Below are 14,258 nucleotides of genomic sequence, written 5' to 3'. Positions count from 1 at the left end.
CCTCTCAACCAAACGCGGGAAGCGCTCCCAGGCCTCGCTAGCCCGTCTGGTTCCCTCCTCGCTTCTCTCCGCCAAGCAGCAGAAAAAGCCAAAGGGCGCCCACCRAGCCGAACCGCCCGTTAGCGGGAAGGGAGAGCAGTACCTGGTTTCCCATTCTGATGGGGGGCCGGGGACCTCCTGCGTAGCGCGGCGACATGAAAGGCTGCAATTACACAAAATTAGGTTCAGCGACAAGCTGCAAGGAGACAGCGCGTTCCACACAAAGGCCGGTTACACTTTACACATTGGTCTGCAGAAATTCCTTTTTAAAAAGGTAAGTTCGAAGACAAAAAAAAAAAAGAAAAAAAAAAAAGAAAAAGTGTTCGGAGTCCGTTTTTTAACGTTTTCCGTAGATTTATTACTGTTTGAGAGACCGTCTGACATACTTCGACAACACTGCACAAAGCTGTTAAAATTAGCGTACGGGAAACCCTGAACATTAGATACTGTCCGAGTTTTAATAAATAATAATAAAAAAAAGTGGCAAATAAGCACATACAGACACGCACAAAAAAAATCCCCAATGCTAAGTACCAAAAAAAGAGGAAACACTTAAGTTACTTTTTACAGTTGCTGCTACTAACAGAAGCTTAAAAAACCCAAATCAAGTTAAACTTTGGAGGCTACCTCGGGAAGGTAAAGTTGTCTGATACCCACGACTGACTTCTCAGTCCATTGTCAACTGCACATACAAAAACTGGGAAGAACCCAACATTTCATATCGGAGCTGGGGTGACAACAAGAGAAAAAAAAAAAAGGAAAAAAAAAATATATGGAGGAGACGGGGATCGCCGGCAGCGGGAAGCAGCCCGGCTTCCCCGGCGCCCGGGAAGGCTCTGGCCGTTTCCCGCCGCGGGGAGCCGCTCCCGACATGCTTACAGGAAAAACCCAGCAAAATCGAGTGCACAGCCCTACACACCGCTAGGGTCTTTACCTGACTGTGGGGTCCCATCATGCTGTTAGGATTGTGAGGTGGAGGCTGTGCGTGTGGCGAGGGCTGTGAACCAGGCGGTCCCTGTGAGGTCAGACAGTAGAAGGAGGTTATAGATTAGCACATGAAAGCGCAGAAAGAGCTAAAAAAAGGATTCGCTGGTGGAGCTGTTTTGTTGGGAAGCCAGTTCGCAAGGTTTTGTTTTTTTGGTTTGGTTTGGTTTGGTTTTTTTTTTTCCTCCTTTTCGTTGAGTTTCTGTTCATTTTGTAACTAAACAGTGAATAATGATATAGGCAAAAAAAAAGAAAAAAATCAGAACATCTGTCAAAGTACAGCAGCCACATTACAGTAAACGGTTCAGCAATTCAACCAAGTCGGCAATGATAAACACACAGGGATACACTTTGCAAGGGCGTGCAGCGAGAAAGAAAAATACGCAGGAGAGCATCAGAGAGGTTGGGGAAAACAGAAAAACCCCCAAACCAAAAATAATGTTTTCCTCTCTCCTCCCACGTTTTCCTGAAGGCAGGAAACACCTTCCAGGGCTTCCTTTTGGACCTGAGGGCCCACGGTTTACTCGAGACCGTAAAGCTAGGGCAAAGGCTGAAAACGGGATTAGGAGCAGGTGCCACGCTCGTGCCGGGCRTTTTGAACCTGACGCCTAGGTTGGCTCCGAGACGCGGACGGCACAACCCAGCCGCTTGTACATGCAGGGCTGTACGGTTACCCTTTAAGGATGCAATAGCCTTCCCCAAGATGAATTACCTAATGGTGCAAGTAAAATACCTTTTGAGGAAAGCGATACTAAAGACGTCTGGGGGAAAAAAGGAAGATTAGCTCATGGAGGTTTTGAACACTGCAATGCAGTAGTTTCTGACATTTTGGGGTTGAACGCCCACTTTTTGGTTCTTTTCCCCCCTCCTTTAAAGCACAAAATGAAAGTTTGCTTGGAAAAACTGCGAGCTCGGTGCAAGAATGGACTGGTGCATGTTAACACAAGGAAAAAAAAGTATTTTCGAGTCGAAGAATGCGTAATTGGTACAGAAAGCAAATAAGCTTTGTAAGTATGTTATGCGAAGCAGTGGCACGCTCCAGGAAAAGGCTCGGGAGCAGATGTTCTATACCTGCCTCGTTACTAATTTCAACAAGTGTTCGCCTTCTAGCTGCTGCCAGCAATGGCATGGTTTGTTACCATGAGCAATTTTCTTAATTAACAGACATTAATTAGCCATTTAGCAATTTTGCAAGCATTTGTTTAGCAGCTTTCCTAAACATGAATACCACTGTGATAATGGTACTGATTAGAGGGTCCCCTAATTAACAGTACAGGGAAGGAAAATTGAAATCACATAAATTAAAAAGGGAGGGGAAGTTAATGAAGGCAGGACATATTTGCACCTGCAAATCTTTTGTACTACGGAAACTTGAGTGCAATGTAAATAAAGTAAGAGGATTTTTTTTTTTTCCCCCTGAACTGTTACGCAGAGTGATGTAGCCAAACAGATTTAAACAAACAGCCTCCTGCCAGTCTTCCAGCTACAGTTTAAGTGGTCATGGCAATGAAGTCACGCCATTTGCACAACTTGCTCCACCGCCTCTTTTCCGAAGAGGCGAACAAGAGCAGCCCCTGCTCCTCCGGACGTGCAAACCTCGGCACAAAGAGACCACGACGCTTCCACGTCCCCTGCGCAACCCGGCCGGAGAAGCAAAAACGCCTCTTTTTAAGTCCCGGGACATCTCTCCTGCTGGAGTCTTTGCCAGTCCAATCACCCTCTCCCTCCAYGTCCCTTGGCACGTGCCAAGCCGGATCCGCGGGAAGGGAGCCGCCGCGAGCCGGGCAGCCTTCCCGCAGAGGCCGGCGGGGCGTCCCCGACCTCGTGCCGGACACCCAGCTCGTTTTGCTTCCAACGCCTCTGCCTCGTCAGCCAGCGGCAGCCGTCACCCACCACCTGTGCTGAGAGAGAGAACCAGAGCCCAGATCCCGYCGTTTTTAACACGCAAGAGAAGCGCTGAGCCCAGAAGGGGTGAACAAGGCTCTGCCTACCAACAAGGTCCTTTCTGCGCACTGCAGCTACGGGCTTTGGGSCAGGGAAGAGGGGCAAGGACGAACGAGCAGCGCAACAAAGCGGGAAGGGCAAGCCAGGACTCTCCAAGGGTCCTCCAGTGCCACCAACCCACAAGGAGAAAGGTCCTGCAAAACATGCGCTTTGAGCCCCCAAATTCTTCCTCTGCACGGGGTCATTCTTCTCTGCGCCTGGACACAGACCATGCTCCCCGTGAATGGCTAAATTCGGTGCACCTGTGGCCGACGGCGAGGCAGCAGGTCCCTGCTACAGACAGCGCCTCTCGCTCAGAGAGATTTCGACTCCGCCGCCGAAGCGCAGCGCGCCGCTGTTAGCGGCAGCGGCCGGGAGGAAGGGAGCAAGGACGATTTTTTCCAAGTACCAACCCAGCCACCTCCCTCCCAAACCAAGCACATCCTTGGGGGAGTTAAACAAACCACCCCAGGTGGGCGACTTTGAATTTTGATTTCAAGAAGCCTCTCTCTAGTTAGCGTACATGTTGCTGCAGTTTGTAGCGTGCGAGTCACGCGGGATCGCCGACATCCTCCCCCTGCCCCGGAGCCGGGCTCGGGTTCGGAGGAGAGCTGGGCTCCATAGGCCACGGGCGAGCGGGTAGGGTGAGCACACRTTGCAGGCGCTGGAGACGTTCCCGCCCGCGTGCCCCTCGGCTGGACTGGGAGGTGGGATTTTGGAGCTGCAGTTAAAGCCTTCGAAGCAAGCAGCGTTTGTTTATTTTAGAGAAATTGGAATAAAAGCGTCCATAAAGGAAACACCAGCATTTTAACTGGAGGGACCACCCGCCCCCCGCAGCATACAGCAATTAGATCTTGAGAGCATCAGATGTTTGTGCTCCTCAAACGCATGACGGGGGATGCGTTCCTGCCCTCGCCTCCAGCACGCTTAGCGGGGTAGATCCCTGTCCTCACCGGGAGCATGCAGAAAACTTCTTTCCCTAAGCCGCTAGCATTAATTAAAGGCAAGAGGAGATCAATTTGAGCATTTAAGACCGATCAGCAAGCGGTTTATGGCAGTTCACGTCTCCCAGTTCCTTCACGGGGAGGGGAGTGGAGGAGGGAAAGCGGTCTTGGATCGCATCCTCCCTGCACGCTTCCAAGCACACCCTCGCTCGCTCCCCTCGTACGACGCGCTTAATCCCCCGACTGTTCACAGTTTGCCAAAATACAGCGGAGTGCAAAGAGCAGCAGTGGTTAATTGATTCCTGGCCAAGAAACTCCAGGCCGCCCCCACCCTCTCGACTTCCCCGACAGCGCAGACAGTAACGGCCTTGTGCAAGCTGCGAGCACGCGAGGAATAGTAACGCGCTCCCAGGAAACTCAAGACTTTGTGAAGCATTTTGCTGGCAAGCGGCACAGGGCAGTAAACAGGCTCCTCGTGGTCGCGCTACCCCGCCGTAGTAATGCTCCCGACAGCTACTTCTGGCTAATGCAACTGCAGCTGGAGAGTTTGTGCAAACATCTCGGCGAAGGCTGCGCGCTCCCTCAACTCGCAGCGCAGCAGGGGAGGAGCCGCAACGGTGGTTTTGTTTTCTTCTTTTTCAAAACAGCAACAAGAAGCATCCGAAACGTTCGCGACTTCCTGCCTGCCACCCTGGGGCCACTAAAGCCATGGTGCGGGGGAGAAACCCGCCGCGGCGGCACGGCCCTCTGCGTGGCCACGGCCCCGCTTCAGATGCACGAYGTACTTCTCGGTCAGACACGCAGAGCCTCTGGATGCTGCTACCTCCGTAAATATTTGCCGAGGTTACACGACCGAGAGCTGCCTTTCAGCTGCGAGCGCCTGCCCACTTAACACTTAAGCATTTATCTTAGGAGGCAAGTTTACAGGCTGGAGCTGTGGTTTCAGGCTCTTTGCAGACCCAAGCAGACAGCCCCGTACGCATTTATGCTAACTCCCCGTTTCCTCGGACCACGTCAACTAGAAACGCCTTTGATGGAGAAGCAGTGCTAGGAAACGTTGGAGACGCCTGTTCACATCAGCTTTCCCCCCGCTTTGGCAAGCTTTGGTTTAATGCGTTACATGGAAGGTTATTCTTTACCTTCTTTTGGCTACCTCAAAAAAAACCCCAAACCAAAACATCTAAAGCAGCACTAGAAGAAATTGTTTCAGATAGCTCTAGGTTTTCCAGCCCACCTGTCAACCTCATCTCTATTTAATTTTTTTCCTCTTTACTACAGGGACTTTAAAAGACAAATTTGGACTATTAGATGACAGAAGTTTGCTGCTGCTGCTGCTGCTTTATAACCGGAGTTTCCATGTGATCAGATTATTTCCACTCTGTCTTTCATGAGCTCAACTTCTCAAAGTTCTTGTAAAATATTAAACATGGAAAATTGCACTAGCGATCATAGTTCTGCATGTGTCAATTTATGTTTCAAGAGTAATTCACCACAAATGGGTCATGTTTTATGGGCTACATACTTTCAGCTAATGGTGGAGTTTTGATATTTAAAAACATTTTCAAGTACCTCTGGGGGTGGCAGAACAATGAAGACTGGTATAAGGAGGCAAAGCATCAACGCAACAAGACACCAACAATTCAGAGGTAGCAACAGAAAAGTGTCTTGCATGTTAAAAGCTGTCTCTCTCTGCCTACCGGTTTCAGCGTTAGAACGTACCAAGATAAATTAAATGAACATTAAGTAAAGATTAATTAATTTTTAATTTTTTAATTTAATTGCCCTCAGAGAGTAAAAGGGGCACGCGTCCTCTGCGGGGTGCCTGGCTGGGGCACCTCGGCTGATTTAAGAGCAAAAGCGAGGCACTAATCCTCTACAAAGGCAGCAGAGCTGGTGCGTTTAACATGCTTCTCACCTACTACTAAATCATCTTCTAAGTCACTTCTGAAAATGTGACTTGGGTCCTTAATGCCTCTTTGGAAAATTTTACCCGTGGTCACTAACGGACACAAGAAAATCTGTTTTAAAGAACCCACCACAGCATCACTGTGACAAAACTCTCCTTAGCAGGACTGCATTAAGGTCTTTTAAAAAACACTCCCTGAACACGGGAAGGTTTGCAATACAGACGAGGCCGTCCACCTCGCGTGCTCAGGCGGCCGCGGCCGATAGCCTGGCCACATCTCCACGTGTGACCCCCATACCATCTTAAGCGGAGTCCCCGGGGCGCCTGCCTGGCTCCTCCACCTCCGCAGCCCATGTCCAGTCCTGCTAACCAAACCGTTGTTCCAGCCCTCGGAAGGGTTTTGGAGCTAAAACTTGTGTGCTCCACGAGTTTAAAGAAAAACAACGTAAAAATGGCTCCGCTCTCACCTTCCGCTGTCATAGCCTCCACACTGCTCAATCCAGGGGCACACGGGGAGATCCCGGCAGGGCTGCTCACATCTCGCAGGGCACAAGCGAGCTGGTACCCACCAGCTAGTGTCCTCGCTTTCTGGCAGCCTCGCAACAACGCCTGCTAAAAATCACCGGCCCGCAATAATTTGAGGATCCAGTAAGAAACTTAATGGGCACTTAGTGCTTGAAGAGCTCTACAACCAACTGGCACATCCCCAGGTTAATAACCTAAATCCAGGCGGCTCTGAGCTTGCTGGAGGACACCACTTGCAGACTTCTGCCAGGCTTTGGTTCACAGACTACAAGTTTCACTTTCCTAGAAGAAATTCCCTGCCCCACAGAGCAGCCCTTCCTGAAGTCTGACCCTCAAAGCCTCTTTGAGCTGCTGCAACGCACCCAAGTCTACCACCAAAGCCCAAAACCGTTTCTATATCAGATATGGTTTCAGTTTTATTATGCAACAGGCACTGCCTAGAACCCCACCAGAACAGTGGTGGCAGAAGAGCATAGAGGAAGGGTCATCTGATTATAACGGACTTGGCCTTTGGAAGGGGTGACAGCAGGAAAGCCCACCCTGCCCCGGCCTTCCCTGGCCATGTCGTGTGCTGGGACTCTCCGCAGCAAACCAACTGGCTGGCGGGCACGCTGACTGCGAGGGAGGCCAACAACGCCAGGAAGGCAGAAGGTGCTGGGTGAAGACCCAACTGCATCTTTCTCGGAGAAAGTAAYGAAACGTTAACGCTGGCCAAATTCCCCAGAAGACCTACTAAGGGAGACGTGGGCAGGAGATCTGCCTCTCTTGCATCTGGGGCTTCCAAGTGCAGAATTCTGATTTTAAGGAATATGTTAAACACAGCTCTTCAGGAAACAAACCCATGTCAGCTGAAGCCAAGAACAGTCACCTCCATCTGGATGGAGCGCCCGAGAGAAAGTTGACTGCAAATCCCACCATATGCTCCAGACATTCGTTACAAAAGCTTTGGGCATCCTACTAAACTTCCAGAGAAACTTTCTCTGACACTTGCTTTTTCTTTCCTTCAGCCTTCTTCTCTTTCATAAGCCATGTTCCTTCAAAACTTGTAGAGCACATGCCTTGCACTATAACAGAAAACCCAGCAGGGCTAGAAAAGCTTATAGCATTAGGAGTGGTGTAACCAGCCCTTCGAGATCAGTCTGGCTCTAGCTTCCACCCACTCTTACAGGGTTTGTGCTACAGGGGAAATACGAAGCTCACAAACCAGCTCCAAAACAAGCCCACTGAGGGACTGGGCTGGTTGGTCCTGCCTGACCCCTGCAAACAGGCACCGCAGGCTCATCCACACTATTAATCTGCAGTCCACTTCCAAACGCGCGCGCTGCTCGCTCCCCCAGGAAAAGCCAGCAGCCTGTCCTAGAGCAAATCATGCTCTTCCGCCACATCACTCGCTTGGGTCAAAGTAATGATTTTCTGCCCAGTTCAGTAGAAGGTGACTCATCTCTCTCCAAAACAACTAGGCTGTCGTCCCCCAGGGTTGGCTGGTTTGGTGTAAATATTGAAGAGCTGCTGGATTCACTGACACTGCCTAACGCTGCGCACACAGTAGTTTGCTGCTCTCCTGGCTGCTTTCCTTGCTAACACATTTACGTGGTGAGCGTGCCCTGCCTTTGGCCATCTCCTGTGGACTGCTGGATGCACCTCAGCTGGAAAAAAACGGCTTCAGGTGTCATGAGAGAAGGAAAACTGTGCTGGCCTCCAGTACYGAGCTCTGTACATGCTTCTGTTGCTTTTCATTTCCTAGAACAGACAAAGAGCTGTCAACAGCGACGCTGTTCAAATGCCTTTGTGTTCAGGSAAGGTAGCTCATTTTTAGGAGCTGTAGGGTCCACCTTTGAAAATGGGACTACCCACAGCCAGAAGAGAACCCTATAAACCCCGAACCTCTGTCTCCAGAGGAAGAGAAGCAGCTACAAAAAGCTCTAAATCGTACCTTTCTGTTTCGTAAATCTTTTCTCTAGTAGCAAATCCCTTCCCTGGAAGCTGTGTTGAGAGCACTATTCCCAAAAGAAACAGAGATGGACAACACGCTCCTTTTCTCGCAAAGCCAGCTTTCGTCGCGAACAGCTGGGAAGTAATGCAGACTCTGATCTTTTAGTCCAGCGCTCCCTGGAGAAGAGTTACATTACCCTTCCCAGGGAGGGGAAACGTGGAAACGGCTGGAGGAAAGAGCACATCTCACGATGGGGGACACTCCTCAGGAAGCTGGCTGAACGACGGCTAAAGAGATTACTTGAGAGAATTTCAAATCAAGATATCCCCAAGAGGAACCATTAGAGATCTGAACCGTGTGCCCTGCTTCGGCAATCTCCACAGCTCAAACACATCCCGCCTGTTCCAGCGGGCTCTGGGAAGGCATCTATTGTATTTGCAACACAGAGAGCAAATCGGATACATCTTGGCATTTATATTTGCTTCCTGGGATTTTTGTGAAGTTCCCTTTGGCTCAGAGAAAGGGAAGTTTGTCTTGCAGTTCTTGAGCCGTCTCCCAGAAACTGGTTCACAGAAGCAGCAGAAGGGACTAGACAAGGCTAGCAGCGGCCACAGAGCTTCTGCTAAAATTAGGAGTCTACAGAGCAGCAGCAAATCTCATGTGAATAACATCAGATTGCAAAGATTTCTGCCTCACCTGAAGCTGCAATTCCAACAGAAAAACCGAGCACAGCGAGACTAACGGGGGAAAATGGTGGCCTCTGAGGGGGGAGCAGAAAGAAATGGGATCCTTCCCATTTCCCTGACTTTGCCATCTTCATTATCTGTGGATAACCTTACTGGTCTGTTCAAAGACACCTTTCTGGGGATGCCTGCTGATCTCCTACAACTCCAGGCTGGGAGACAGGATGGGCAGGGAGGGCGATGGCAGCAGGCTGGATGAAGGGCAGGCCAACGCTGAGATGCCACTCCAACGCGTGATTGAAAATGTGCTCATCTGCCAGAGCCGTTCCTCCCTACGGGGCGGGTTGATGGAGAGAGCTGCAGCTGGTGAGCGTGGCATCCTGCAGCAGTCCTTGGACGAGACCTTGGTGGCTCAACAGCACCGGAGGGGCAAGAGCAGCCCGGCTACCCCTGGCTGGGAGCCCATGAGCAAGTGAGAGCAATGCTCAGCTTATTACAGAGTCAGGACAGATGTGTATCCCTAAACCTCACATGAAATAAAACTAATGGTAAAATGCCTGCACTGGCTCTGTTTACTTATGTTCCTTGTTGGAAAATGCTCTGCACAACGAAGAAAGAAGCCACTTCAATAGAGCGAACTAAACGGCTCAAGAAGCACTAGCAAGGCATCCATGGCGTGACCAACAGACGCTAAAATGGGAGCCTGAAAACCACCTTGGGAGAGCAAAGCAGCGCTGTGGCCTCCCGCCGCCAGCTTCGTCTCCATCTCGCCGAGAGGGTAACTGTGACCTAGTAAATGGACGTGTTTCTTCTGAAGGGCATGGAGGCAAATGGAAGCCCCCCCAAACTCAGAAATCCCACCGTCCTCCCCAGCTCCCGAGGCTTCTCTGCATTAGGGGGCAGTGTAGGAACACCGACCAGCCGGCGCTTTGTTTTGGTGCATCTCGCGCACTAACTGCTGATGCATAGCTAACACAGCCACAGACATTGATTTATGTTCAACTTTCCATTTCATCAGAGAGAGTGTTACAGAGCTACGCAGCGAGTTCACATTTGGGAGAAAAGGCACAGCCACAGAGGGTGTCTGATTATTGGGTGTGCGCACACTCATTCCTCCACCTCCTACGCCCCATTTATTTGGTATTAGGAAGGTCTTACACTTCTATTAATAGCTTTTATTTTACCTTCTGTAAAATAACCTACATTTCCCTGGTAAACCCCCTTCCCCATTGCTGGAGCAGAAGAGATCCATCTGAGGTATCTGCAAATGGGCATCAATTTGGCTTTCAAAACAAAAGCAGAAAYGACTTTGATGACCTTTAGGAGGACGAGCAACGGGTTTGTTTGCTCATTTTAGAGGAACAAAGAAGGAGATTTAAATAAAAGCATCTACTCACGCTAGCTGTGAACAGGGCAACCTTTTGTCCCGAGTACAGGCTCACGCCAACCGCTGCAGTTTGCTGGCACCATGTCGTGCTCAGACAACTGAAGGGTGCCCAGGGCCTGTCCTTTCCTATCAAGCACAAGGTTTTGGGAGAGACTCTGAAGCCTGCATTTCCCTCTGGCCCCGAGCCTGAAGGTTGCTGCTGAGCTCCAAGAGAAGGAGCAGACTCTCCACGCAACCGGGCAGCCTGCAGACGGGGCACTGCGGGCTCCACTCCTCTCCCCTTCCCAGCAAGCCACTTCTCTTCCAAGCAATTTCTTGCTTTTTTGGGGCCACCAACTCCCAAGAATGGCCCATATCATTTTCTCCCCCTTGCCAAACAGGGTTGCACATCTGAACCTGCAGAACTTGCACCTCCAAAGGTGGCAATTCAGGATTTCGGCAGCAGGCGCTGAAGCAACCTGAGCTGTGTTGGACCACTCCCTTCACAGCTCCCGCTTTGATGCTCCCCTACGTTGCCAGCACACCGCAGGACAGGCTCTGCCCCCAGGTACCAGGCCTTTTCCACTTCCAAAGCCTTCTCTAAAATGATGTGCCCATGCCTCAATGCCTGGGTCTGTTTTAGGCCTGCCTGCCAGCATGGCATTGCCAGAACGAGACACAAACTCCCGATCCTCTCTCCACTCTCCGGGCTCCCAGCGCGGGAGGCCAACTGAACTGGGTCACGCTGCATTCCCGTTACGGCCGGAAACCTCGTCCAGTCCCACGGCTGGCACATTAAGGGTCAGGGAGAAGAACCGTAACTGTTTCAATCCTTTGCATTTCCTGTGACCTTTTTGGTTTTGCCCTCTTAAGTTCAGCGCTTTAATTTCCTACAGAGATAAGAAATGAACCTCGAGCTGCAAACGGCTCAGCACAGAGCCTCCAACACACCTCAGCCAGAGCTCGTCTCGAGCCCGTCCTGAAGCTGGAACGAGCTGAGCGCCTACAATAAATCCTGGGGGTGATGTTCAGACTGTGTAAAAGGTGGGACTTCACTTCTCCCCTCCTCCCCTCTACCCCCGAGTAGGGAAGGGAAAAACAGATGTTGGAGGGCTTTCAGGAAAGGCAATCTCTTGAGATGCCATGTGCAAGCCACATGCCCCCTCCCCATGTGCACGGGCACCCTTCCCTCCTCCTCACCCGAGCCACGGCCAGGCGGGCACCCTCCTCCAGCTCCAAAGAGGCAGCATCTCCACTCGGCACCACCAGAGCGGCAAGGACCGGGTACACGACGCGTGCACGGCCCCTTGTTTCTGCTGAGGTTTCAGGCAGCCCACACCAAAGCTCATAAGAAACAGAGGCTGCTTTCGAGCCCACCTTCCCGCAACCCAAGTCACGGCAGGGGAGCCCTGGGCGAACCCAGCTTGCAGCCCGGCTGCACGAGAGGCAAAAAGCTGGGATGGGCTCTCTGTTCCTGAATCAGAGCCCCAGCGCAAAAAACGCTAAGAAAAGCCAGAAAGGAGAAGGGGGCAACCTTGGAGCCTGCCCACGGGAAGCATCAAGCATCCATAGCGCGTGTGGGGCACGGCTGGCAGCGCTCACAAACGCCATTCCTCCCCTTCATCTTCCCCTCTCCGTTAAATCCAACCCCTAATTTTGAAGTCTACCTCTAACTTTTAGCTAGTTCCTTGACTCTCCCAGACCTGCGGGGACGCCTGAAAGGACAGTCCCCTCTGCACCAGGATGAGATCAGGATTTTGGAAACACGCTTTTTGGAAGTAGCAACTTGGCACTTGAATTGCTGGCAGCAGCTATGACCTGCGAGATAGCATCTCTTCTGTTCACTTCAGCCCGTGTCGCAGAGCACCGCTACAAGATTAGCCTGTTTTAGGGTTACCAATCAATATCGGATAGTCTTATTTTGTCATAAGCATGTTCAGGAAATGGGATCTCTCTAAAAAGAGGAAAAAAACCTCCTTCCCTCTTCCCTAACTCCCATACACACACAAATTGTGATTGCACTAAGATATCGCCATAATAAATCACAAGCAGTTTATCAAGTTCGCCTGTCTACTGCCCAAGAATTTCTCCCATATCCAAATCACAAGCCCAGATAAAAAAGCAGCTTGCAAATACTTTTCAACTGTTACAYTGAACATTCAATTGTTACATGAACAAGTGCTTATTCCTCAAGAAATAAGATTTTGATGCACTAACAGTTTACATTGCTACAAACTAGTGCACAGTTGTGACATACAAAAAGAAATAAAAAAAAMCAAACAGATTAAAAGTTTTGAAAACGTCTTTTCCAAGTGCTTGCTAAAATCCTCTTCGTGAGCATCACTCAAAACATACTTTACCTCGTCTTTAATCAGAGCTTAATGTGGGAGAACGAACGAATAAGGAAACTTTAGGAATTTTGCTAGGTATTTTCTTACAAGGTGCCTCRATGGCGTTCAGTGATTTGGACTTGCATTGAATCCGCTTCTGCCTGTAGCCGTAGCTTAAGCCAGCATTTGTTAATGCTTTCAGTGATTGCATTTGGAAAAAATCAAGTGGTTAACCAGAGGGGGAAAAAGTTTCAGGAATCAAAATCCAGAATGTTTTCAATTATGCATGTCTGTTATGACCAAAGAACAAATACAATCTCAACCCAAACACAAAACAAGCAGCTCTGGAAAAACATCAATTGTAAATACCAAATAACCTCTTCGAGCAACAAATAAACTTGCTGTAAGGCCACAAAAAACAGAAAGTAAACGTGGAAGAGCAGCAGAGTATTGGTTATTTATACACAGGTCATCTATGTTGGCACAGTACTAGGCTAGGATCCCCTTGGAAAATCACAGTGCTGACATGGAGAGCGTAAGGAAACGCGTGCGCCCTAGCACCAGCGGCACCAGGAGAAGCGGCAGCCTACCTGGAAGAAACCCGGCGGGATGGGGCCCCCGGGCATCCCGTCGTTCGGGGGAATGTTTCCAAGCACGGGACTCGGGGCGGCAGCTGCGCTCTGCGGGGAACAAAACCAGGACAAACACGTTGGTTTTGAGGCGGAGTGAAGAAAAAGGCCGTCTCTCCTCGCCGCACCGCACTGAGTCAACGAGCACGGTACCGCCACGACCCCGCAGCGCTTCGCAGGAGCGCGGAAGCGAGCAAAGGATGCTCGGAGCCAGCGGGGCACCAGCCTCTGCTCTCGCCGTTTTGCTGGCCCGGCCGGAGCCGAAGCTCGCGCGCCCGCTTTCCTATTTCTTTCCCGCTTGCTCCGGGTTTCCAAGTGACCCAGCACCCACGCTCGCTCGCTCCCTTGCTCACGCGGCAGMGCTCCCCGCGAGGCCGGCGCGCTTCTGGCAACACAGTTTACGTTAGCCATTAACAAACAGGCTGAGCTCAAATTGCAGCTCGCCCAGGGAGAAGATGGCCGTGCGAAAACTGGGGATCACACCGCGGCTTATTTATTTATTTCAACAGACATGCAGCCTTGTTAATCCATCCCGGTCTCTCATCTGACATGTCATTTCAGGCACGAGCCATTTGCAGGCTTCTTAAAAGCTCCCCTTCGCTCCCTACCCCCCTGCGCTTGCCGTTTCGACGCTGTTTGGTTCTGCCCTCTGAGAAGCTGCTTCCCCTGCTTTACAAGCATGCCAGGCTTTTATTACTATTTTCCAAACAGCCTCCCGTAACGACTGCCAAGCAGCAGCTCCCTCCGTGCAGCGCCTCTCCGCTCAGGCCCCTCGCCCGGCCCCGGTGCTCCGTGTTACGGGCTCGTTAGCGGGCTCGTGTTCGTTAGCGAGGCGCCTGCCCGCACCGGGTCGTCCGCTCGACGGAGGGACCGCGGAGGAGGCAGATCGCCGGGCCACCGCRCTCGCGCCTACTTAGCAACCGTGCTAATATTTAC

General features: G+C 50.9%; 1 protein-coding gene across 7 annotated transcripts in view; it reads right to left on the bottom strand.

Moving 5' to 3' along the window:
• Positions 1-14,258, bottom strand: part of SSBP3 (single stranded DNA binding protein 3) — a 59,473-nt gene that overhangs the window by 13,892 nt on the left and 31,323 nt on the right. For 5 of the 7 annotated variants that reach the window (XM_026086942.1, XM_026086944.1, XM_026086943.1 and 2 more), the window contains exons 2-4: positions 13,284-13,373; positions 974-1,054; positions 143-202 (exon numbers count right to left, since the gene is read on the bottom strand). In XM_026086942.1, the coding sequence (XP_025942727.1) occupies positions 143-202; positions 974-1,054; positions 13,284-13,373 (231 nt within the window). The remainder of the gene's footprint in view (positions 1-142; positions 203-973; positions 1,055-13,283; positions 13,374-14,258) is intronic. The other 2 variants (XM_026086945.1, XM_026086947.1) reach the window with 1 other exon arrangement.

Source organism: Apteryx rowi, unplaced genomic scaffold (genome assembly GCF_003343035.1).
Source record: "Apteryx rowi isolate R43461 unplaced genomic scaffold, aptRow1 scaffold_7, whole genome shotgun sequence".
Taxonomy (NCBI): domain Eukaryota; kingdom Metazoa; phylum Chordata; class Aves; order Apterygiformes; family Apterygidae; genus Apteryx; species Apteryx rowi.
The sequence above is the reverse complement of the archived record's forward strand: the minus strand, read 5'-3'. Positions and strand labels throughout refer to the sequence as shown.